The sequence below is a fragment of the Podarcis vaucheri genome, assembly GCF_965113315.1.
Source record: "Podarcis vaucheri genome assembly, chromosome: 16".
In the NCBI taxonomy this organism is placed as follows: domain Eukaryota; kingdom Metazoa; phylum Chordata; class Lepidosauria; order Squamata; family Lacertidae; genus Podarcis; species Podarcis vaucheri.
Genome location: NC_138754.1, coordinates 27,824,203 through 27,846,968, shown reverse-complemented (window position 1 = coordinate 27,846,968; position 22,766 = coordinate 27,824,203). Strand labels below are relative to the sequence as shown.

Genomic DNA, 22,766 nt, shown 5'->3' with positions numbered 1-22,766 from the left:
TCATATGACCAGTCTGGCTGGGGCTGATGGGAGTTCTAGCTCCTGGGGGAGCCTGCTGTATGGGTTCAATCCCCGATGGCAGCATCTCCAGGAAAGGTTAGGAATGGCTCCTGGGCATGAAATCTTGGGAGAGTCACTGCTTCCAGTTGGCAGCAACAATACTGAGCTAGACGGTGTTAGAATTCCTGCTCCATGATTGCAGTCATGGGATTGTTGTCCATGACATGACGGTATATGTTTTGACTCCAAAGAGTGGGAAGTGACAGAGACAGGATGTTTGTGTTACTGTGTTCCATGAAGTGGGACTCTTGTCCTTTGCTCTTTCTCTTTGCTGTCTGATGCTAGAGAGAGAGGGAGCCATGTTGCAGTGCTCCATGTGTGTTTATATGTAAATAAAGTGGATTAGCCAAAATGCTGAGTTGCTGAGGTCTGTCACGCAAGCTGCGAAGACTCTGCGGATCCCTAAGTGTGCTGGTGTCTGTTGGCATCGGTCGCTGTGATGTTCGGGCTGAAGAAAGCTTTTGAAGCTCCCGAATGATTGACCAGGAGGGAGAGAACATGCCAGTTGGGCATGTGTCTCTGCCAGGGTCCTACTCGAGTGTAGGACGAGCTCCTGACAGACAGACCACTAATTTGGCTTTGCCTAAGGAAGCTTCCTATGTTCAGAGTGATGCCTGTATTTCCTCTACCCTCCTCCTCTTCTTTTCCTTGCAGAGTGTTGAGGCGGCACTGAAGCAAAAGGGCCACGCGGTGAAGACGATACAATGGAGCCTGAACGTGGTGCAAGCTGTTTCTAAGGAAGGCTCCTGCCTCTTCCCCTACTCGGATCTAAGGAAAAATGGCCAAGCCTCTGGCTATTAGTAGCTCAGCTGCTATTTGGTCTGAGGCAAAGCCAGAGGGCCTGGAGGACCTGCCTGCCTGCCTGCCTGCCCCTCTGCACTCTCTCAGTGCAGCTCTGCAGCCACTTCTGGGTCTGAAAAAAACACGAACTTGTTGCAGCTGGATCCCTCCATCACATATTTCTTTTTCTCGGGGAGAGAGGCAGACAGACAGACAGACAGACAGACAGACAGACAGACAGAGAGTGAGTGAGAGGTGTTTACAAGAGCAATGCTATACTGTGGAAGAACTGAGCCAAAAACCAGCCCTTGCTTTTGCTGCAGCCTGAGAGTGCAGGATGGACCTTCGCCTCTCTCACCATCTCCTAGCACCTTCTGTCCAGGCTATGTGTCGAGATCCAAGGAAGATGGGCAGCCTTGCAGGGAAGAGAAGCTGGCATGAGTGTGTGGCAGACAAGAGAAAACCATTTGCCAGCATTTGCCGCTCTGAAAGATCTGGGTTGTGGTGGCAGCAGCAGCTGGTGGCAAAGGACCTGCCTGAGGATATTTTCTGCAGGCAGGCATGCAGGCCGTGAGTCCCTTCCCCGGATAATGCGATGGTTCTGGCTCCTCAGAGGAGGAGCCAGCCTGCAGATTTCATGACGCCGGAGGCTGCAAAGTGCTGGGGACGAAGCTTGCCTCATCGGCCCACAGCCAGAAAATGAAAAACGCCTCTTTGACCCTTTGGCAGCAAACTCCCAAGAGCGGACACTTGGTAGACTCTTTCCCTGCGTGGGATCACAAGTGAGCCGAGTGAAGAGAGAGCTGCTCGATGCAACAGCTAGAGCAGGCAAGATCAGCAGCTCCATATTGTGTTTGTGTTTAGGTGTGTGTGTGTGCAGAGGGCGTTGTTGATGTCAAGCCAGGAGCTTCATTCAGCAAAAGGACAGCTGCGCAGGATTTGTGTTTTCTTCTTCGTGCAGAGTTCTATATTTTTTAATAAATGAATTGTCTCCTTTTATATATAGTCCAAATCTCTGAGTTCCTAGCTCAAGCTCTTACCTGCCCCCTGCCCCAATTTTACCACCCCCACATCCGGACTTACTATAGACCAAGAGGGACTGGAGTGAGAGGGCACCCTCCTCGCTTGGGTTCAATTTTGCTGTTTCTGAAACTGCCGCTGATAAGGTGTCAGGCTTCAGGGACTTGGCTCCCTCCCCTGCCCCCCTTTGGCAGTAGATAAGCAGAACAAAGAGAAAGGAATCTCTTACCGGTTAGAGATTTTAATGAACACAGCGAGAGAACAACACATCTATTCTTCGGAATGAAGGTGCTCCCAATTAAGGTTTTCACCCACTTCTCCCCTGGTCATCCATGTCACTTCCGCGTCCTGCAACCTAATCTTGCAACCACTGTGCCTTATGTGCGGCCACCATATCTGGCCTCCTTGGCCTTGGGCTGATCGGATGGACGCTTTCCAGGAACATTGAGTTTGTTAACTCTCTCTCTCCCAGTTCTTCCTCTCCTAACTGTTCACCCCCCAGTTTTTCCCAACTTCTGTCTTCTGAACTATGTCCCTCTGCAAACCACTGCTCCAAATCTATACTATCCCACTGCTCCTGGGAAGATTCAGGATCCTAATTAGGAGCAGGGGGAGGGAGAGGCTCCCACGATTCCTCCTCAGGGCCACACAGTCCGTGACAAGGATGGAGAGAGGGGCGTTTCTCAAACTGGAGGGGGGGGCATCACAGGCCATTTCTTCTGGCTTTGATGCATACACCTTCTGATGCAGCAAAATACGTACTAAAACATTCAGTGTTTAACTGTGAGCCACCCCAGGTGTAGTGAGGCCATTCTTTCTTCAGGCGTTAAACTGAGACCCGGCTAACCTTAAAAGCTTTCGCCATCTTTACACAAACCTTCTTCATTATTAAAGTCAAAAAATGGTTTTCAGCTGAGTTGCCCACAGTGTTCCAGCTCTCTAGTTGACAGTCCCAGTCCCACTAAAAACCAAAACCTTCTTCACAATGCTCTTGGCTTTGATGGGCCTCTTTAAGTTTTCCCAAATGAAACAGCTGTTGCTGTTTCTGCAGTCTTATTTTTTTATAGAACAGTAGAAGGAGAACAGACGCTTGGGACTAAAGAAAAGAAAAGAAAAGAAAATTCCAAGTAAAATATTCATTTTTATTGTTAGAAGTTTGGCCAAAGACAACTTGTCATCCTCCTCCAGATGACTTTGCAAGGGGGCAGGATCTAACCCTTTGGCATTGTCAACATCCCCAGATATTCCCACTGGGGAAAAATCCACATATAAAGGCATTTTGGTCTGAAAGCTGTAACCATCCAACACTAAGAACAAAACAACATTTTACTAAATGTGGTGGACTAAGATTATACCTGAGAACCAGTTAAAAAAATTTTAATTACCCTAATTTTTTTTTTAAAAAAACCCTGATGTTTGGCAGAGTGTTTACTTCCTGAACCAGCAGCTGAAGATTCTCTCCACTTCTGTTAATGCTTTTCAGTTTCTGAACGCATCAAAATCCACCACAGTCCAATGACCGCTCAGTCAACTCGGGCAGACCAGTTTAAATGCTGTTTCTTGTAAGATGGGAGATGTTGTACCTGAGGTGACTGTTCTCATCGCAATCCTTTCCCCCCTTTACTCCTAAGTTAATCAGGAAGTCCCTCAAATCCATCTTATTTATTTGGTGACAATATCTGACAGGCCAGAAAAGAGGTTCATTGTGGTGATGAGAAGGAGGAAGGAGATAACCCTCGCTGCCTCTCATAGATCTTTCCTCAAGTGAACCATTTCAGACCAGGGCAATTCTCAGAACATCATCCTCATGCAAGCAGGACCTTTCGTGGTGGCTTTCTCCATTCGTCATAACCAATATATGAATTTCCTCTAATGCCATGATGACTGGGGCAGTATAGATCAATGGATGGAGGTACTTCCTGGTTTCTGAAACATCTCAGAGGCATGGGATTTGCTGTTGATGTGTGATCCACCACAACACAGTACAGGTGGACTTGTTTCAGTGGGTCGCCAGAAGAAACTGATCAATCTGCAATTATGTCCGTGATCCGTCCACACTTGGAGCCAGTTTAGTATCCTGCAGGGACTCCCCCCTTCCGAGAGTCTGAGGCAGCTGACCAGCCTTCTTCTGTCCGCAGGATAGCCTGGACCACAGCTCCCCTGCTGGTCCTCTGAATCTCGTGTCCTCTCTTCTTCAATCCATCTTCTATTTCCTGGACACAGAAAGCAGATAAACACACTCACCAAGAATCTGATTTGACTCCTCTCCCCCTTCCCTGCCCAGCAGCTCTCTCTGTTGCCGGCAGTGGCTGAGCCTTGCCTTCCTCAAGACGGCAGCATCCAGATGTTCTGGACTACAACTCGGAATCACAAGGCCATGCTGGCCAGCAGGGGATGATGGGAGTTGTAGTCAGGAACACCTGAAGGGACCAGGTTGTGGAATGAAAGGCTAGCAGGTGCCTCTGTGGTCAGAGAGCCCTCACTCTCATCCTAGGTGTGCAAGAGGATCTCCCTCAGCTCCAGTCAAGGGGGTTTCAAGTGCGGGGGGTGGCAGGGGCAAGGGGTGGTCTGCTTAGGACCTTGGAGAGCACCAGCCAGGCAGTGGTGGGCTGGCACTTTCTGACTTCTGTGCAATGCACATACAGTGGTGCCCGGCGAGACGAATGCCTCGCAAGACGGAAAACTCGGTAGACGAAAGAGTTTTCCGTTTTGGAGGTGCTTCGCAAAACGAATCTCCTATGGGCTTGCTTCGCAAGACGACAATGTCTTGCGAGTTCCTGCTGTTTTTTCCCCTTTCCCCCCTTTTTCTAAGCCGCTAAGCCGCTTATCAGCTGATCCGATCAGCAGATAAGCCGCTAAAAGCCGCTAATAGCGCTAATCCTTCAATGGGCTTGCTTCGCGAGACGAAAAAACCGCTAGACGAAGAGAATCACAGAACGGATTCTTTTCGTCTTGCGAGGCACCACTGTACGTCATTTATTTATTCGACAAACTATAATGTAATTCAATATATTTTGTATAATAATAATGATAATAATTTATATATTTAATCAACAAAAACCTCTAAGTGGTTCACATATAAAGCTCTTGACACTTGAGGTGTACGTTTTTAGGCCCTTCCTTGTTTTTATGGTTGCAAGCTGTTTTAAATTGTTTTAAATATTGTCTTTAATACTGTTGTCTGCTTTAGGACCTTATAGTGAAGAGCGGATAATAATAATAATAATAATAATAATAATAATAATAATAATACACAACAACATATTAATTAAAATATCAATAAAACCAGACTATAGATATATTGCTGATTTTATTTTGATACCTTTTCTGTCAATACGTTTTTGACACAAAATGTATCAAAATAAAACCAGCACTATAGATATTGATGCATAGTAAAATTGTATATTTTTGCATGTGAAATAGCCTCCTCCCCTGCACCCATCTTCCTGGGCATCTGGTAAAGGTAGATTGCCTTGGCCTGTGGAGGTTCGATGGCCTCTCAAAAAGACCTAGAATCATCTAAGATGGTGGCCACCTCCGGATCTCTACTGTTCATTCACTGTGCATGGTGTGAGCAAATGCACGCCGGCAAATGGGCAGGCCAGAATTGGGGTGTTGAATGGCAACCTTTACCTTCTACCTTAAACCTGCAACTACACTGCTATAGTCTGTGAATTTTCTTAAAGTGAGCAATATCTGGTCAGCCCTGAAAGCAGAAGCAGGCAAGGGCCGCCGTAGCAGCTTCAAGGTGGAGCGGCTGCTTTGAATGCAGAAGGTTCCAATTTCAATCTGCCATCGCAGCGCATGTCCAGGTAAGGTCTGAGACTATCTCCTGTCTGAAACCGGTGCTGTCTATCAGTGTGTACAGCGCTGAGCGGGATGAACCCCAATGGCTGGACTCAATGGCCCAAGGCAGCTTCCTGAGCAGACCTGATGTTCTCAGCTCTTCATTCCCACCCTTCCCCTCTTCGAGGCAGACCGACCTGCTCCACCTCATTCTCCAGGACGGTGAGGGAAGGGAAGAGCTGGTTATGGATGCGAGGCTCCTCCACCGCCTCCTTAATGTTGTAGCCAAACCAGAGGGAGCGGAGAATGGTCTGGATGAGGAGAAAAACAAGGCACCCCGTGTAGAGCACGAAGACACGCAAACGCACAACCGTTCCTAGAATGTGGACTCAAAGCAGCTCTCTGCCCTGTGTGAGGCCCCTCCGAGTGTGGGAGACCCTCCCCTCATCCACCTCCACAACACGCCCAGCAAAGGCACTTCAAGATGGCCCCAACCAGGCCGACCAGGCTATTTCCTTTCCCACCCTCCATTTTGTTTTACTCCAAAGAGCTCAAAATGGCACATCGCCTTCTCCCTTGAGGGGGAATGGCCCCCCAAGCCACTCAGAGAACTTCATGGCCAGCTGGGGGCTGGAACTGAGACCTCACCAACTCCTAGCCTGACATCCTAATTACACTGGCTCTACCCTAAGGCAATCAAGCCTTCCCAGAGCCCTCCCAAAGAGCTGGAAGAAGAGGTGGTTTTAATCGCTAATGCCTTGCACCATCATGAGAGACATGACCCCACCACCATCCCATGTCTCAATCCCCTTGGCTTCCAGACTAGGCCTCTTCTTCCTCTCATCCATAGTTCTGGGGCAGCAAGGTCTCCTCTGCTGTAGGCCTTGAGGCTGCGATGGACCGCCCAGGGTCCTCCCCTTGCTCCTAAACCTGTTTGGCTTCTCCTCAGCCCACCAACAACCTACCATTGCTGTTGCTGTGGTGATCTTTGTTCCTCCAGAAGCACCGACCACCATCCGGACCTTGTTCTCCTTATCCACTAGGATAGATGGACACATGGAAGAAAAAGGACGCTTCCCTGTCAGGGAGGTGAGCAGTTAGATGGGCATTCCCAGGCCTTGGCCTTGCTAAAAGCCAGCTTACCCACCAGACTGTAGCAGGAAATCCAGAGGTGGAGGAGACTCGAAGCTGGTGTGGGCCAGAGGGGGTTCGCAGTGTCCTTTGGCCAAGGAAGAAGGGAGCTAGAGAATAAGCGGCCTGCCCTTTGGGCAGGACCACCAGCCAAGCTCTTGCCTAGAGAGTTGGCCAGAATGCAAAGCCCCCAAGAGAGACACCCCAGAGGCCTTACCTGGGGCGATGAAATTCGCCACAGACGGGTGGACCCCAAAGCCGTTGACGATGTGTGGGGAGCTGAAGTCATCCATCTCGTCATTGAACAGGATGCCGCTCACCGGAGAAAGGACGTCTGAGCCAAAGCTGAGCCGGACAAGAAAGACAACGTCAGGTCCACTGGTGGTGGAAGCAGGAAACATGGGCTCCAGAAAGAGAGCTGCCTCAGACACAAGCTTGTGGCCAAGGAGAGCCTAAAGAGACACATGTGGTCTAAACCACTCAGCCTCTTGGGCTTGCCAATTAGAAGTTCAGCGGTTCGAATCTGCATGACGGGATGAGCTCCTGTTGCTGTGGCCCAGCTTTTTGCCAACCTAGCAGTTCAAAAGCATGCCAGTACAAGTAGTTAAATAGGTACCACTGTGGCGGGAAGGTAAACGGTGTTTCTGTGTGCTCTTGTTTCCGTCACGGTGTTCCGTTGCACCAGAAGCGGTTTAGTCATGCTGGCCACATGACCCGGAAAGCTCTCTGTGGACAAACGCCAGCTCCCTTGGCCTAAAAGCGATATGAGTGCCGCAACCCCATAGTCGCCTGTGACCGGACTTAACCGCCCAGGGGTCCTTTTTACCTTACTAGCATCACCACCTCACAGCAGTTTGGGACACCTGCGCACAAAATGTGTGCTTCTGAGCAGCCCATGAGCCAAAGAGGTCCATGTGCCAGGGAACTGGGCCTGCGTCTGGTCTATAAGCTGTCAACGTTTCCCTTTTTTAAAGGGAAATTCCCTTATTCTGAATAGGATTCCTCGCAAGAAAAAGGAAAAGTTGACAGCTATGGTCTGGTCCCTCCTCTTGGCTCTTTGGCAGAGTCACCAAACCTGTAGGATGGTGCTTCCTAAACCTTTTCAGACCCCCCCCCCTTGGTTCCATAAACTCATCCCCAATGCCCCCTACCCTCCGGTACTCCACCGCCGCCCTCTTGCCTCTTAGCCCCTCTCCCCAGATATTCAACCCACCCCCACCCCAGGGAGCAGCATTACACAATTTGGGAGCCACTGCTCTAGAAGACAGAGGAGCAGCCCATGGCAAGGAGGACTCCTTAGCTACCGTTCATGCCTGGTCTTAAAAACAGCTCTTGCTCCCATCCTTTTGTAGTTACGAAAGTAAGTCCAAAGCTAAGGCTCATATATATATATATATATATATATATATATATATATATATGGAAGAGATTAGTATCTCAGAAATGCTGGGAAAGTTTAATGTTCATTATCAGGTTATGCTGAGCTGACATAAACACATATCTCCAATGAAAATAGGGACGTCCTATTCCATAATAAGAATTTTATTATTTATACCCCGCTCATCTGACTGGGTTGCCCCAGCCACACTGGGCAGCTTCCAACACACATAAAACATAATAAAACATAAAATATTTTTAAAAACTTCACTATACAGTGGCACCTTGGTTTAAGAACAGCTTAGTTTATGAACAACTTGGATTAAGAACGTTGCAAAACCAGGAGTAGGTGTTTTGGTTTGTAAACTTTGCCTTGGAAGCAGAGTATGTTGAGTATGATCCATTTGTAAATTGAGTCCTCCGCTGCTATGGAAAAGCACGCTTTGGTTTAAGAACACTTTGGTTTAAGAACGGATTTAGTTCGTAAACCAAGGTACCACTGTACAAGGCTGCCTTCAGAGGTCTTCTAAAGGTTGTATAGTTACTGAGCTCCTTAGCTTGGGGGTCACATAACTCCATGACCAATGAAAATAGGGATGGTCTACTATACCCAACAACATTTCTCTGATTAAAATTAGGGATGGCCTAAGGGAAAGCTGGACATTCTGGGATTAAATCAGAAACCGGAACGGCTTCTGTAAATCTGCGACTGTCCCTGGAAAATAGAGACACTTTGAGAGTCTGTAAACATTCATCCTTTCCAGCATCTCCAAGATAAACTATTCCTTCTTCGTCTTCTTCTTTACATCATTGGATGCTTCCTGTTTTGTGTGCTACAAACATTCCTCCTGCATGGGAAAGGATTGGATGCTTAGAAAAAGAGGCTCCTATGTGCACCTGCAAACACTCAAGAGCCCATGACAAGTTTTACAAAATGAACAGATGAAGCGTCTCTGTCCTTGGAAGCAGGTTTGCAGAGAGGGGAGGGAAACCTGGCTTTGGACTGAGGACCTGGGGGTCTGATTCTTCAGGAAAGTACAAATGGTTTGTGTTTGTTAGGTTGGGTTGGGTTGGGTTGGGTTTGCTCCACCACCAATATAACCCAGTGCTGACACCAGGTGGAAAATGTTCCATCTGCAACTGCTGTTGGTGAAAGATGTAACGGCCAAGATTTTCCTCCAAAACCATAGAATCGTAGAATTGTAACAGTTGGAAAGGGTGGGACCCAAAGGGTCTTCTGGTTCCAGTGAGAGGATCAGTTCTCCTCCTCAATGCTCCTGACCCAAAGAGAGCTCCTGCGTCTTTGACAATTCTGTGAAGATAAGAATTCTTCCAGGTGAAGTATTTTCTCCCAGACATGGAGCTGCAGTCAGTGCCAGATTTACATATAACCTAAACAAACTATAGCTTAGGGCCCCACTCTCTTGGGAGCCCCCCAAAAAATTAAAGGGAAAAAATTGGATGTACATTTCCAGAATATAAGATAAAAAAACAAATAAAATAAAACCTACATACAGCAACAGTGTTTTGTGTTGTGTATGGACCTGTTAGGACCATAAATTACCATGTAGCATATACTCAACACAAAAAAGCAGCAATTTGTTGTTGACAAAGGACAGCTGGACGAATAAAGGGTCCCATTACCTTCAGTAGCTTATGGTCTCATCAAACCTAAATCCGGCTCTGGCTGCAGTGACAGCCAATTCTAGCCTAAAGGAGGCAGTGGACAACTCTTTGCTGAGGGGGAAAAAACTTCTCCAGGACAATATAGGGCCAATCTCCATACTGTATCATTGTCTAAGGCACATCTCAGATTGAGGTTTTTCTGGATAATGTCGATTAACTAGATCAGGGGTTTCCAGGAGTCCACAAGCTTCATTCAAGTTGTCTGTGGATTTGTGGATGAAGGCAGGGGATGGCCCTGAACCCATTGCACTATTTATATTGATTTTTTTAACAGTGTTTTAATTGCTTCTCTTACTGTATTACGCGAAATACAACAAAGTACACTGTACGAGAAATAAAAGAAGCAATTAAGGTACAATTTTAAATTGTGCAATATCTAGGACAATACATTGTTTTTAAACAGAGGTTGAAACAAAGGTTGGGTGGCCCATCTGCTAGGGAATCTTTAGCTGTCGTTCGTAGATGACTCTTCCAACTCTACAATTCTATGATTTTATTATTGCAATAGCAGGCAGAAAGATTGTTATGTGGTCCGCCAAGGCCCTCAGCAATGCTAAGTGGTTTTTGGGGATCAGGGGGAATTTGGGAACCACTGATTTGGATCTAGTTCAGTCCATATCCAGACATAAACAGCTTTGTTCTCCTTGGATCCTGTGGTGAGCGTCTGTGCGTACCCGGGGAAAGCAGTGTAATCCATCAAAGACTGTCATAGAATCACAGAATTATAGAGTTGGAAGGGACCTAGAGAATGATCTAGTCTGACCCCCTTGCAATGCAGGAATATTCAGCTGTCCCATACGGGAATCGAACCTGCAACCTTGGCATCATCAGCACCATGGTCTACCCAACTGAGCTATCCAGGCTCCTCTGAATTAATCCTTCCCCCACAGCCCGTTTCAGCAGAAGCCAATTCTCCACTGCAAGTTCCCATCCCAGCCACCCTTGGCAGAGTCCCCTGCACAGGAAGCAATGCTCAGAGCGCCTACTATTGGTTGATGGTGCTGGTGGCAGCCACAGCGCTCCCGTCCGCGGACACCACAGAGAGGTGGGATGTCCCAGAGTCATCCGGAGTGTAATATTCTGGCTCGTAGTAGCTGACTTCATGGGTCCCATCAGTGATTTTGGCCCACAGCTTCTTTGAAAAGTGCTCCGAGGTTATGTTTTCGATGATCTGGATGGAAGGAGAGAAAGCAAAGGCAGTGGCGGTTGTCGCCGTGTCGGGACCTGACTTGGCATTGTGGGATATTTAAAATGCAGTCAAACCAACCATTCATGTTTTGCTAGATGGGCACATGATAGGAGCTGAAGCGCGCAGAGTTTTCCTGTAAGTTCGCTGGAGAGAACTCTCTGAGAGACACTCCCACTGTGCCTCCCTGGCATTGGGGAGGGCATATCTTTATTTTCTCCTACCTGCCTGGGCACAACCGCTCTTTCCATCTTTCCCCACCATGCCAGCAATGTGAGAAGGCCCACTCAGTCAGAGGTTCAAACTCAGACCACGTTTTAAGCTAGACCAGGGATCAGCAAACTTTTTCAGCAGGAGGCCGGTCCACTGTCCCTCAGACCTTGTGGGGGGCCAGACTATATTTGGGGGGGAAATGAACAAATTCCTATGCCCCACAAATAACCCAGAGGTGCATTTTAAATAAAAGCACACATTCTACTCATGTGAAAACAAGCTGATTCTCGGACCATCCGTAGGCTGGATTTAGAAGGCGATTGGGCTGGATCCAGCCCCTGGGCCTTAGTTTGCCTATCCATGCTTTACATCCTTTAAAGCCTTTTTTGGCCAAAGGCACAGTGAAGTGCAGTTAGTTTGTCTACCCATGAGCTAGATTTAAGTACAGTATTTTTCGCTCTATAACACGCACCCGACCATAACACGCACATAGTTTTTAGAGGAGGAAAACAAGAAAAAAAAATATAAACAAAACAGTGGATGTATGATTTTTGTGGTTCATGCTATGGCCACAGACATGTGATCTGACAGTGAGTTTGGAGTAGCCCAATGCAAAAATCCTGAGGATCCATGCTTTGTAACCACGTTTTTGCACCACTGCGGCCCCAGGCAACAGTGGGTGTGTGATTTTTTTGGTGCAAGATGTAGCCATGGACATGCTATGTGATCTGATGGTGAATTTGAGGTGACCCAGTGCAAAAATCCTGAGGATCCATGTGGATCCGTGCTTTGTAACCACATTTTAAGTGGGGAGGGAAGGAAAAGCACTCAAGGGACAAGGAGCATGCCTGGGGTGTGTGGAGAAGGATGCTGCTAATAATGCAGGCGAGGGGTTTAAGGGGAGAAGAAGCATGTGTGGGGTGGGTGGAGAAGGTGCTGTTAATAATGAAGAAGAGGGGTATAAGGGGAGAAGGCTCCTCTCCTCTCCCACTTTGCTCCTTTAAAGCAAGCAGGCTTATTCCTCGGATACTACAGAACAGCGATGGACTTACCCCGGCAATGTTGACAAACGCAGGGTCCCCCAGTAAAGTCCTCTTGGCATAAGCAAAGCGGAAGGCCTCAATGATGCGGTGGTAAGTCAAGACCTTTTTCTCCAGAGTCTCCACGTCGCTGCGGGCGAAATTAAATTCTGCCAGAGAGAAGCAATAGGTTGGCCATCAGACAGGGGAGCAGAGCCCCTGCCACAGCTGAAGCTGGCAAGGGCGCAATCTGAGCCAAACCAGAGAGAGCCTCTGAAACTCCTGAGGAGCAATTCCTCTTCCAGCGGTGGGAAGAAGAAGAAGAAGAAGAGTTTGGATTTGATATCCCGCCTTTCACTCCCTTTAAGGAGTCTCAAAGCGGCTAACATTCTCCTTTCCCTTCCTCCCCCACAACAAACACTCTGTGAGGTGAGTGGGGCTGAGAGACTTCAGAGAAGCGTGACTGGCCCAAGGTCACCCAGCAGCTGCAGGTGGAGGAGCGGAGACCATACCTCCAGTGGAGAAGAGAGGGAAGGGGCCAGCCAAGTGAGGAAAAGGCTTGAGGATGCTGTTGAGAGCCCCAGCGCCTCACCTCACCCAGCTGGCCAGGAGAGACGCACACCACCTCCGTCACCCAGCTTGCGCAGAGGGTGAAACGCAAGGAGGGGAGGAGGCGGCTTGGGGTGCCGAAGTTCTTATGTTGGGGGAGAAGCCGGAAGGGGCCACTCCCGGATTCTGCAAGTGACTGAGACGGACATGAACTTTGTAGACCTGCACTGTAAATAATTTGCACAATAAAAAGCAGGATTGTTGAGGAGATTAATTTGAGATGGGGTGGGTGGGAGAACCATGTATGCCACCTTCATCTCCTTGGGGTGGAAAGGTGGGATATAAATACAACAAACAAGTACAGTGGTACCTCAGCTTACATACACTTCAGGTTACACACTCTGCTAACCCAGAAATAGCGCTTCAAGTTAAGAACTTTGCTTCAGGATGAGAACAGAAATTGTGCTCCGGTGGCAGTGGGAGGCCCCATTAGCTAAGTGGTGCTGAAGTGGTGCTTCAGGTTAAGAACAGTTTCAGGTTAAGAACGGACCTCCGGAATGAATTAAGTACTTAACCTGAGGTACCACTGTAGGCATTTTTAAGCCTCTCATGCCTAAAGAGGAGAAATCTTACCTTTCATGATGTTGAGCGCCAGGGCCAGCACAGCACCACTAAAGGGGGCATTGGGGGCAAACATGGTGAGTTCTCCTATGTGGACCTTTAAAGGATTTTCATCTAGAATCGGCGTGTAATCTCTCAAGTCGTCCAGAGTGATGTTCCCTCCTGGAAGAGAAGATGGGGACAGGGGTCCCAATTGAATAAAATATTTGGGGGGCCCAGCCAGGTAATCCCCACCCCACATAACTGAGCTCTTGACGCGGGGCATGCATGCCTTTTGAACGGCAATGCCCACCAACTTTTGGGTGGGGCGAAGGAATCTCAGACCCTAGGAGTTGGATCCTGTGATCCGGACTGAACCAGAGCTCCCAGGACGCCTTGGCATGGATTTTAAAAGCTACACCCCTGCCATGGGTGGCAAAAACAATTGGTGTGTATAAAGGAGAGGTGGCTAGTCCATAGGACTGCCAAGCTGCCAGTGAGCTTTTCATGGGGTTTAGAAATGGCAGTGGACCTTTCCCATATAAGCCCTCTGCCACATCCAGATTTCTCACCTGCTGCTGCGATGTCGGCTATAATTTGCTGAGCTAAGCTCCCGGTATAAAAGGCATCTGGACCCTCCTCGGCTAAGATCTCGTAGGTGCGGGCCAAGTTGGGTAGGGTGAGAATCTCATTCTCCTGGAGAACTTTCCCATCTTTGCAGAAGACCGCACTGGTGGGGGAGAGGGAGAGGAAAGACAAGGAGAATTGGCTACATGGTGGTCTTGTAGCATAGCTGTCAAGTGTCCCTTATTTGGCGGGACAGTCCCTTATCCCAGCACCATGTCCCGCTGCTGTCCCTTATTGATGATGTCCCTTAAATAAGCTACTGAAGGTAATTGGGCCCTTTCTATGTCCAGCTGTCCTTTGTCAACAACAAACTGTTGCTGTTTTCATGTGTTGAATATATGCTATATGGTAATTTATGGACCTAATAGGTATCTAAAGCCATTTGCATGCAACAAAATATGTATTTTATCAAAGTAATTGTTGATCCCTTATTTTGGCTGCTGATCCCTTATTTTCGAGGCTGCTGGTCCCTTATTTTCAAATCTGTAAGTTGACAGCTATGTCTTGTAGTAAGGTTAAAGCTTACTGAGAAATGATATATAATGAATTGAAAAGGATGTTCAGAATAACTTTTATAAAAAAACAAAAAACCCAGAAGCTTTTCTTTTGGCAATTATAGGGACAGAACTATCTAAATTGTATAGAAATTTATTGATGTATGCTACTACAGCAGCAAGAATGTTACTTGCCCAAAAGTGGAAAGAAGCAGAAGTCGCAGGAAAGGAAGAATGGATACAAAAACTTACAGAATATGCAGAAATGGCGAAACCTACCAGAAGAATAAGAAATCAAGATAACAAACTTTTTATAAAAGAATGGAAATGGTTTATTGAGTAGTTAAAGATTAATTGTAAACAGATAAAAACATTAGCAGGATTATTTGTAATAACCTGCAGTTTTATAAGAGTATACAGTGGTACCTCAGGTTACATACACTTCAGGTTACATATGCTTCAGGTTGCAGACTCCGCTAACCCAGAAATAGTGCTTCAGGTTAAGAACTTTGCTTCAGGATAAGAACAGAAATTGTGCTCCAGTGGCGCGGCAGCAGCAGGAGGCCCCATTAGCTAAAGTGGTGCTTCAGGTTAAGAACAGTTTCAGGTTAAGAACGGACCTCCGGAACGAATTAAGTACTTAACCAGAGGTACCACTGTATATTTACAGTATATGAATAAATGAGCAAGTTAAATGAACTTGGATATGCAGAAGATATTATAAAACAAATGTGAGGAACCTCAGAAAGAGGGGGAAGGAAGACAAATTTTGAAATGTTAAATGGATTGTAAAATGAATGAAATGTATAAATTTGAAAAGTATAAAGAAAAAACTTTTTTAAAAAAGGAGAGCTGGACACATGGGTGCTTGGGTGCTAGCTCACGTGGCAGCACTGTAACCTCCTAGATCAGCGTTTCTCAAACCTGGGTCTCCAGGTGTCTTTGGACTACAATTCCCATCATCCCTGGCTAGCAGGACCATGGTCAGGGATGGTGGGAATTGTAGTCCGAAACCAGCTAGAGACTCAGGTTTGGGGAACCCTGTCAATGGAAGCATGTTGAGGCAGAAGACAGCACCGTGGGTCACCTTCCAGGGTCTACAGTGGATGGGGAGACTTGCAGGACATCCTCCCCCAACCTGGCAGCCTTCAGATGTTTTGAACTAACACTTCCATCCGCCCCAACCAGGGCAGCCATATTATGCTGGGACCGATGGGAGTTGTAGTCCAAAATATTTGGAATGCATCAGGCTGGGAAAGGCTGGGGTACCTTCACCCTTTCTTCAATGTGGATACTGAACACCTGAAGAGGGCCCAACTCTGCACGTTGACTTGGGGTAGGTGGGGCGAGTGATGGCGCCACTTGCTGATCTGCCTGAGGCAGCAAAATGTCTGGTCAGTCAGACTTCCATAGAAAGGCCTTTGAGCCTAAAACATGAGACATGCTTTGTTGAGAGGCTACATCTCTTCGAGGGTTATTTTCTGTGGGATTTATTAAACTGGAAGGAACAACTGTGATGACCTAAATGAGAGACAGAGAGAGCTGGCAGCCTGTGGAGCAGATTTGGCCCCTGAAGCCATTTCATCAGGCACTTGGCAGCCGTGCCAAATTCCAGCCAAGGTACGGCCAAAAGGTTTGCCAACAGTTTGGTGGCCTCCTTTGGCTCTGATCTCCCTGTGAGGGAGCCAACCCCCTCACCGCTCCCTCAGTTGAGCTCCCACTGCGCTTTTGACCTCCCTGTGCCACAGAGTGCCTTACCCCCAAAACCTACCACATGGACGGATTGCTCTCAACTGCTTCCTTTCTATATGCCAGGGCTCCTGCCAGGCCTTTCCCAACTGGGAAACCCTTCCGTGCCAGTTCAATGCTGGGCAGAAACAGCTCCTTCCACGCCAACTTGCCATGCCGTTTGTGAGCCATTTCGTAGCCACGGATCTCTCCCGGAATTGCAATGGACAACCCTCCTGGAACGAGCAGGGAGAGCAAAGAGATCAAAATTCCAGTATCTGAGGGGCAGGGAGCTTTGGGGAAGCTTTGCCTCAGGGCAGCCCACATTCAAAGGGCTGCGCACAACTCCCTCTTTGCACCTCATGGAGAAGGAGGTGAGGAGAGAAGAGGGGCACCTGTGGGCCAAGATGGGCTCCCCTCAATTGCTGGCTCATAAGAGGAGAAGAAGGCGGCAGTCAGGGCCCTTGGGTCAGTGCTGGGGACCCCAGCAAACTTCTGAGTGGCATTCAGGGGGCTGGTAAAGATTAGCCTTCATGAAAGGACTTGGAGGGTACTTCTGCAGACCTCTTGAAGGTGGCCAAAATAAAATAATAAATAGTAGTAGTAATAATAATAATAATAATAATAATAATAATAATAATAATACACTATTTTTACCCTACCCATCTGGCTGGTTTTCCCCAGCCACTGTGGGCAGCTTCCAACAAGAGATTAAAAATACATTAAAACATCAGTCATTAGAAACTTCCCTAAACAGGGCTGCCTTCTAAACGTCAGATAGTTGTTTATTTCCTTGACATCTGGTGGGAGAGTGTTCCACAGGGTGGGCACCACTACTGAGAAGGCCCTCTGCCTGGTTCCCTGTAGCTTTGCTTCTCGCAATGACGGAACCACCAGAAGGCCCTCAGTGCTGGACTTCAGCGTCCGGGCAGAATGATGGGTGTGGAGATGCTCCTTCAGGTCTACTGGGCTGAGGCCGTTTAGGGCTTTAAAGGTCAGCACCAACACTTTGAATTGTGCTCGGAAACGTACTGGGAGCAAAGACCGGTGTTATGTGGTCTCGGCGGCTGCTCCCAGTCACCAGTCTAGAAAGTGTTTGGGGTGTCTTAATTAGGTTAGAGCCCAGGCAACTGAGTAAGGCCTGGTGGGATGCAAACCAGACAAGGGCACCACATGAACCAATTTAAATAAAAATGCTAAGTGTGTACAGTATTAGGTTCATCAGGCATCTCCTGCTCCTGAACCGTGCCAGCTGGTCATTATAGGAACAACTTTTAGAAATAGGCTCTTGAGTTTTGATTTTCCTCTTCCCTTCCTGTCATCTTTTCTTTGCGTGTGGTGCCCCCCCCCCCCCGATTGTAAGGACTGTCTTGTTTTGATCGCATGCAAGCCACTCTGAGAGCCTTTCAGGATGAAGAGTGAGGCACAAATACTCTAAACAAACAAACAAACAGATTGATTTCTTGCCCTTGGTGCCATCGTGCTTTGCACAAGTTTCCTGGGCAAGGTAGTGATTTCAGGAGGTTGTGGACTCTGCTTCATTGGAGGTTTCTAAGCAGAGACGGGATGGCCATCTGTCGTAGATGCTTTAGTCGAGATTGCTGTACTGCAGGGGATTGGACTAGATGACCTATGGGATCCCTTCCAGCTCTACAAATTTTATGATTCTATGATTCAGTAGATTAGCGGGAGATTTTTTAAAATAACTGTAAGATGGAGCTTCTTCCTCATACTCTTCCTTGGAGAAAAAAACATGGCACAGTCCAGATAATTCAGACTGAAATTCCCAGGTGACAGAAAAACTTATTTATGTATGTAACAACATAAATTGGCCTGTGTTTCGTTGGTCCAAAAATGGAAAACGACCAAGGTCCCAACTAAAGAAGGATGGCAACTTAAGCTGACAGAATATGCACAACTTGCAGACTTAACATATGGAGTAAGAGAACAAAAAGAACACATGTTTAAAGAAAATGTTCACTGAATATCTGGAAAAGAATTGTGTACAGCTGAAAACGCTGGCAGCCTTGAGATAAATTCAACAGTGTAAATAAGTTTGGATGGATGCAATAGTGGAAATCAGATTGGTATAGTTTTTGTAAAATATGCAGTGATTTAAGATATGTAAAATGAATCATGGAAAGAGAAGGGAAGTCATTGATATCTTAAGGTTGTAAAATGTTTATATGAAATTGTAAAACAGAAAATTTAATAAACATTATATTTTTAAAAAAATAAGACATGGCACAGCCTGAGCAGGAAGGTCAATTTTTTCGGACTCAGGAACAGAGGTAGATGAGGAACATTTAGGACAACTTCAGGGATACCTTTACCTACACCACAATACTCTAGACCAGTGTTTTTCAACCACTGTTCCGCGGCACACTAGTGTGCCGCGAGATGTTGCCTGGTGTGCCGTGGGAAAAATTGAAAAATCCGAAAGATTTTTTTTTAAAAAAAAGTCAAATTTTCGCCCACTAGGCGGGCGTCGGACTGTGTCCACCCTATTTTCCATCCATCCTGGGTGGGGATCAGATCGGATGGGATCGGATGAGAGCGGACAGGCGGTCCGCTCTCATCCGATTCCCCATAGAGAGCAGCGGGGCTCTGACATCTCTCTCTCCGCATGCAGTGGTGGTGTGCCTCGCGATTTTTTTCATGAAACAAGTGTGCCTTTGCCCAAAAAAGGTTGAAAAACACTGCTCTAGACGTGCCAACCTACCTGGATCCCAGCCTGCCAATAACACCAATGAAGGATTTTCCATCCCTTTACCTTTCTTGGACAGCTGTGTGTCATTGCCAAACATATCCCGGAATGCATTTTTTGGCGCTGTCTCCCTGGCATTGATGACTTCCACTTTCCCTGTTGAGAGGCAAAAAATCTGTCTCAGCATCTTGTCCACAGATTGTCGGGGGAGTCAACACAGTGATGGATCTGGCCTAGTCAGAAATTGGCACCCTCTAGGATCACATCTCTGCAGTGCTGCTGGCTGGTTCGCACATTACGTTGAAACACAGGGAGGAGCAAGCTGTTTCTCCAAGCATGTACAAGTGTCGGTGTGGAAGTGCCCAGTTGCTGATTTGTACAGCTCAATCATTGTGTACACACTGACGATACACTTGTTGAACTTTACAGGTGAACAATTCAACAGCAGGAGTGGACAACTCAGCTCTTTGTGTTGAAAGCTGCCTACCACTGGTATTATACTTTGGTAATGTTACCTTATATCTAGTGTAACCCACACTCAGCAAGCTTTGTTATCCCATTATTAGGACTGCTTGGTAAAGCTATATTTACTTTGTAATCAGGGTTGGTGCAATACACCCTAAATTCCGGATCAAGCTAATATTAGAATTTAATTAAGCTTTATGTGTTAAAACTGGCTGCTAGACCCATGTGTGTATTTGAGCTGTGTTCTAAGGGCTTCTAACCCTATGGAATCAACATGTGTCAATAGCTAATTAAGACAAGCTGGTGCTTCCTGTGATGTGTCAAAAGCGAATTAAGCCAGGACTAGCCTTCTGCAGGTGGCGGGGTGCAGGTGGTGCTGTGTTCTAAACCACTGAGCCTAGGGCTTGCCGATTGGAAGGTCGGCGGTTCAAATCCCCCGGTGGGGTGAGCTCCCGTTGTTCAGTCCCAGCTCCTGCCAACCTAGCAGTTCAAAAGCACGTCAAAGTGCAAGTAGATAAATAGGTACCGCTCTGGCGGGAAGGTAAACGGTGCTTCTGTGCGCTGCTCTGGTTTGCCAAAAGCAGCTTGGTGATGGTGGCCACATGACCCGGAAGATGTCTGCAGACAAATGCCATCTCCCTCAGTCTATAGAGCGAGATGAGCACGCAACCCCAGAGTCATCCGCGACTGGACCTAACGGTCAGGGGTACCTTTACCTTTACCTTTAGCCTTCTGCAGGAGGCGATAGCCTGGGGATAAGGAGCGACTAGAACAACAAAAGATCAAGAGGAAATTTCATTTGCAAATGAATGGGTTCCCTCCCCCCTTTTCCTCAAATGAGAGTTGCTTCAAAGTGTTTTAGGATTGCAGTTAGGAGTTATAAAATGGACATAATAAGCAGCAGGCTGGAGTGACAGTCGAAGAGCAGCATTTGAGAGCAATGATTGGTGTCTACTTAAGTCCAAGGCTGCTGTGGTTATAGGAGAAGCCAGAACCTCTTGGAGCATGAATGCCACAAATCCCTCCATCATAAGCTCAAGTTGTATAGATATGTAAATAAACCATATATCATAAAGACACCACAGTCTCCCCTGTGCCTCATTCCCAGAAGGAAACTCAGACCTTAGGTGAGCACACCTAGAACCCCTGGAATCTCAGAGATTTGGGGGGGGGGTGCAACATATGTTCAAGAAAAACATACTGAAGCTTGGAGGGTCTCTGGTGGCTTCCACCAGAACTGGTGCCTCACCAGGTTCCAGACTACAATCCCCATCAACCCCAACCAGTTGCCTGGGGCTGATGGGAGTTGTAGTCCAAAACATCTGGGGGCACCCAGTTGGAAAAGGCAGCCTTAGCAGCTGCCCCAGACAGGTAGGCATGTCTTGCCACCCCCCTGTGGCTCCCTCTGCCCATCCTTACTGTTAAGTTGTGGGTGAACATATCAGACGACACAGCGATTCTTCAGACAGCTCTTGTTTATTCACAGGCCAGGACAGAACTGAACTGAAGGGTTCAGTCAGCCTGCTTATATAGAGCTCCAGTACAACGTAACTGTAACAATTTTCTAAAACTATCCAATCACTGAACGTCACTTTCGATCCCTTATTTGCATAACTATCTACAGTATCCCCCTGCTGGCCCAGGATGAGAACTTCAGTACATAACACTTACCGTCCGCTGTAGAAATGGTGAAGACGAGCCCCCCTCCGATGCCCGTGCTGTGGGGGTTCATCAGGCCCACGCAGAGGAGAGCCGCAATGGCAGAATCCACGGCCGAGCCGCCCTTTTGAAGGATATCGCTGTGGAAGACAAAGCCTTGTCACAGCCCAGCAGACAGGGGCGGCGTTCCTCCTCACCAAGCTTCCTGGCACCTTGGGGGGGAAAGGGAGGGACCTGCCTACCTGCCGATGACAGAGCAGGGCCCTGCATCTGTGGCCACGGCGGCACTTTTGTAGATGTGGCCATCTTCTAGGGGAGCAAAGGATGGCTTAGAGCGGAGCCCAAAGAAAAGGCCAACAAGAGCCACGAGGAGGAGGAGCAGCCCAGTCAGGGCCCCGATCTGCAGGCGTTTCGAGTTCAGCACCAGCATCTTCATTTTGGCCGCTTCTGAGGAGAAAACGAGAGGAGCTCAGAATAGGGCAAGCAGAATTGCCAAGGGGATGGAGCGACTCCATCTTATTAACTATTAGGTTTGTATACTGCCCCTATACCTGTAGATTTAGGGGCAGCTCCACAACATAAAATTACAATATAAAAACACAAAATGCATAATACAGTAGAGAGAAACCAATAATCCTCCCTTCCACAAACACATTTAAAAGGGCATTGGGTGCCAATCAGTCCAAGGCCTGGTTGAAGAGGAAAGTTTCCGCCTGGCGCCTAACTAAAGGTGTATAATGAAGGTGCCAGGCAAGTCTCCCTGGGGAGAGCATTTCAAAAATGGGGAGCCACTGCAGAAAAGGCCACGCTCTCATGTTGCCACCCTCCAGGCTCTCATGGAGGAGGCACAGGAAGAAGGGTCTCAGAAGATGAACACAGAGTCCAGGTTGGTTTATATTGGGAGAGGTGGTCCTTTAGGTATTGTGGTCCTGAATCGTATAAGGAAAAATATTAGAGAATAGATGAGTAAGAGGCAACATGGCAGAAGTTCATCAAGTTATGCCCAGCATGGAGAAAGTGGCTAGAGAAATTTTTTTTCTCCATCTCTCATCAGACTCGAACTTATTTTCTGACAGGGAGTCCAAACCATCTTCAGCCTCCCTCTCGCCTGCAATATTAACAGTGGACTACATTGCAGGGCTGTTGTAAACTGTTCTCTCTCTCTTTCTCTGCTTCAGCCCAACTCCCAACCCGCATTAGGTGTCTGACAACACTGCAGGGTTGCTGCAAACCAGATGGAATCTGTTCTGCAGGACTCAGGGATGATCTTACGGATGCCAGATACCCCAAGTCACTCTTTGCCAGCTGCAGTCTCTTCCAGACTGTGGAATAGAGCCAATTAATTGCATTAACTGGAGGAAGTGGCATAGCTCCACATCAGGAGGTCCCAACTTTAGTTCCCAGTGGCATCCCTAGGTAGATCCAGGAGAAACACCTGTCTGAAACCCTGGAAAGTCATCGCCAGTCAGTGTAAACAATGGACCAATGGTCTGACTTGGTATAAGGCAGCTTCCTCCACCCCCTGCCCCCAAACTGGTATTTCCAGAATTATTTTTGAAATATGCACGTAGTCCAAAGGAGCAGAGAGTCTCCGCTTCTGTGCCCAGACTTGCGGGTAACCTGAGCAGATCCTTTCACTCCTTGGCAAGTAAAGTTCTTCTGCTCTCGGGCAACTGGGC

The 22,766-nt window shown here is 47.5% G+C and overlaps 2 protein-coding genes across 4 annotated transcripts in view; one reads left to right on the top strand and one right to left on the bottom strand.

The window, feature by feature from the left end:
* Positions 1-1,839, top strand: part of GGT5 (gamma-glutamyltransferase 5) — a 36,198-nt gene extending 34,359 nt beyond the window's left edge. For both annotated transcript variants that reach the window (XM_082203264.1, XM_082203263.1), the window contains exon 12: positions 715-1,839. In XM_082203264.1, the coding sequence (XP_082059390.1) occupies positions 715-861 (147 nt within the window). In that variant the 3' untranslated portion in view covers positions 862-1,839. The remainder of the gene's footprint in view (positions 1-714) is intronic.
* GGT1 (gamma-glutamyltransferase 1) overlaps positions 1,063-22,766 on the bottom strand; it is a 34,812-nt gene continuing 13,108 nt past the window's right edge. For both annotated transcript variants that reach the window (XM_082203251.1, XM_082203250.1), the window contains exons 2-13: positions 21,330-21,534; positions 21,100-21,227; positions 19,030-19,119; positions 16,300-16,492; positions 13,980-14,137; positions 13,441-13,590; positions 12,292-12,428; positions 10,827-11,011; positions 6,995-7,122; positions 6,612-6,724; positions 5,844-5,957; positions 1,063-4,073 (exon numbers count right to left, since the gene is read on the bottom strand). In XM_082203251.1, the coding sequence (XP_082059377.1) occupies positions 3,930-4,073; positions 5,844-5,957; positions 6,612-6,724; positions 6,995-7,122; positions 10,827-11,011; positions 12,292-12,428; positions 13,441-13,590; positions 13,980-14,137; positions 16,300-16,492; positions 19,030-19,119; positions 21,100-21,227; positions 21,330-21,523 (1,734 nt within the window). In that variant the 5' untranslated portion in view covers positions 21,524-21,534 and the 3' untranslated portion in view covers positions 1,063-3,929. The remainder of the gene's footprint in view (positions 4,074-5,843; positions 5,958-6,611; positions 6,725-6,994; positions 7,123-10,826; positions 11,012-12,291; positions 12,429-13,440; positions 13,591-13,979; positions 14,138-16,299; positions 16,493-19,029; positions 19,120-21,099; positions 21,228-21,329; positions 21,535-22,766) is intronic.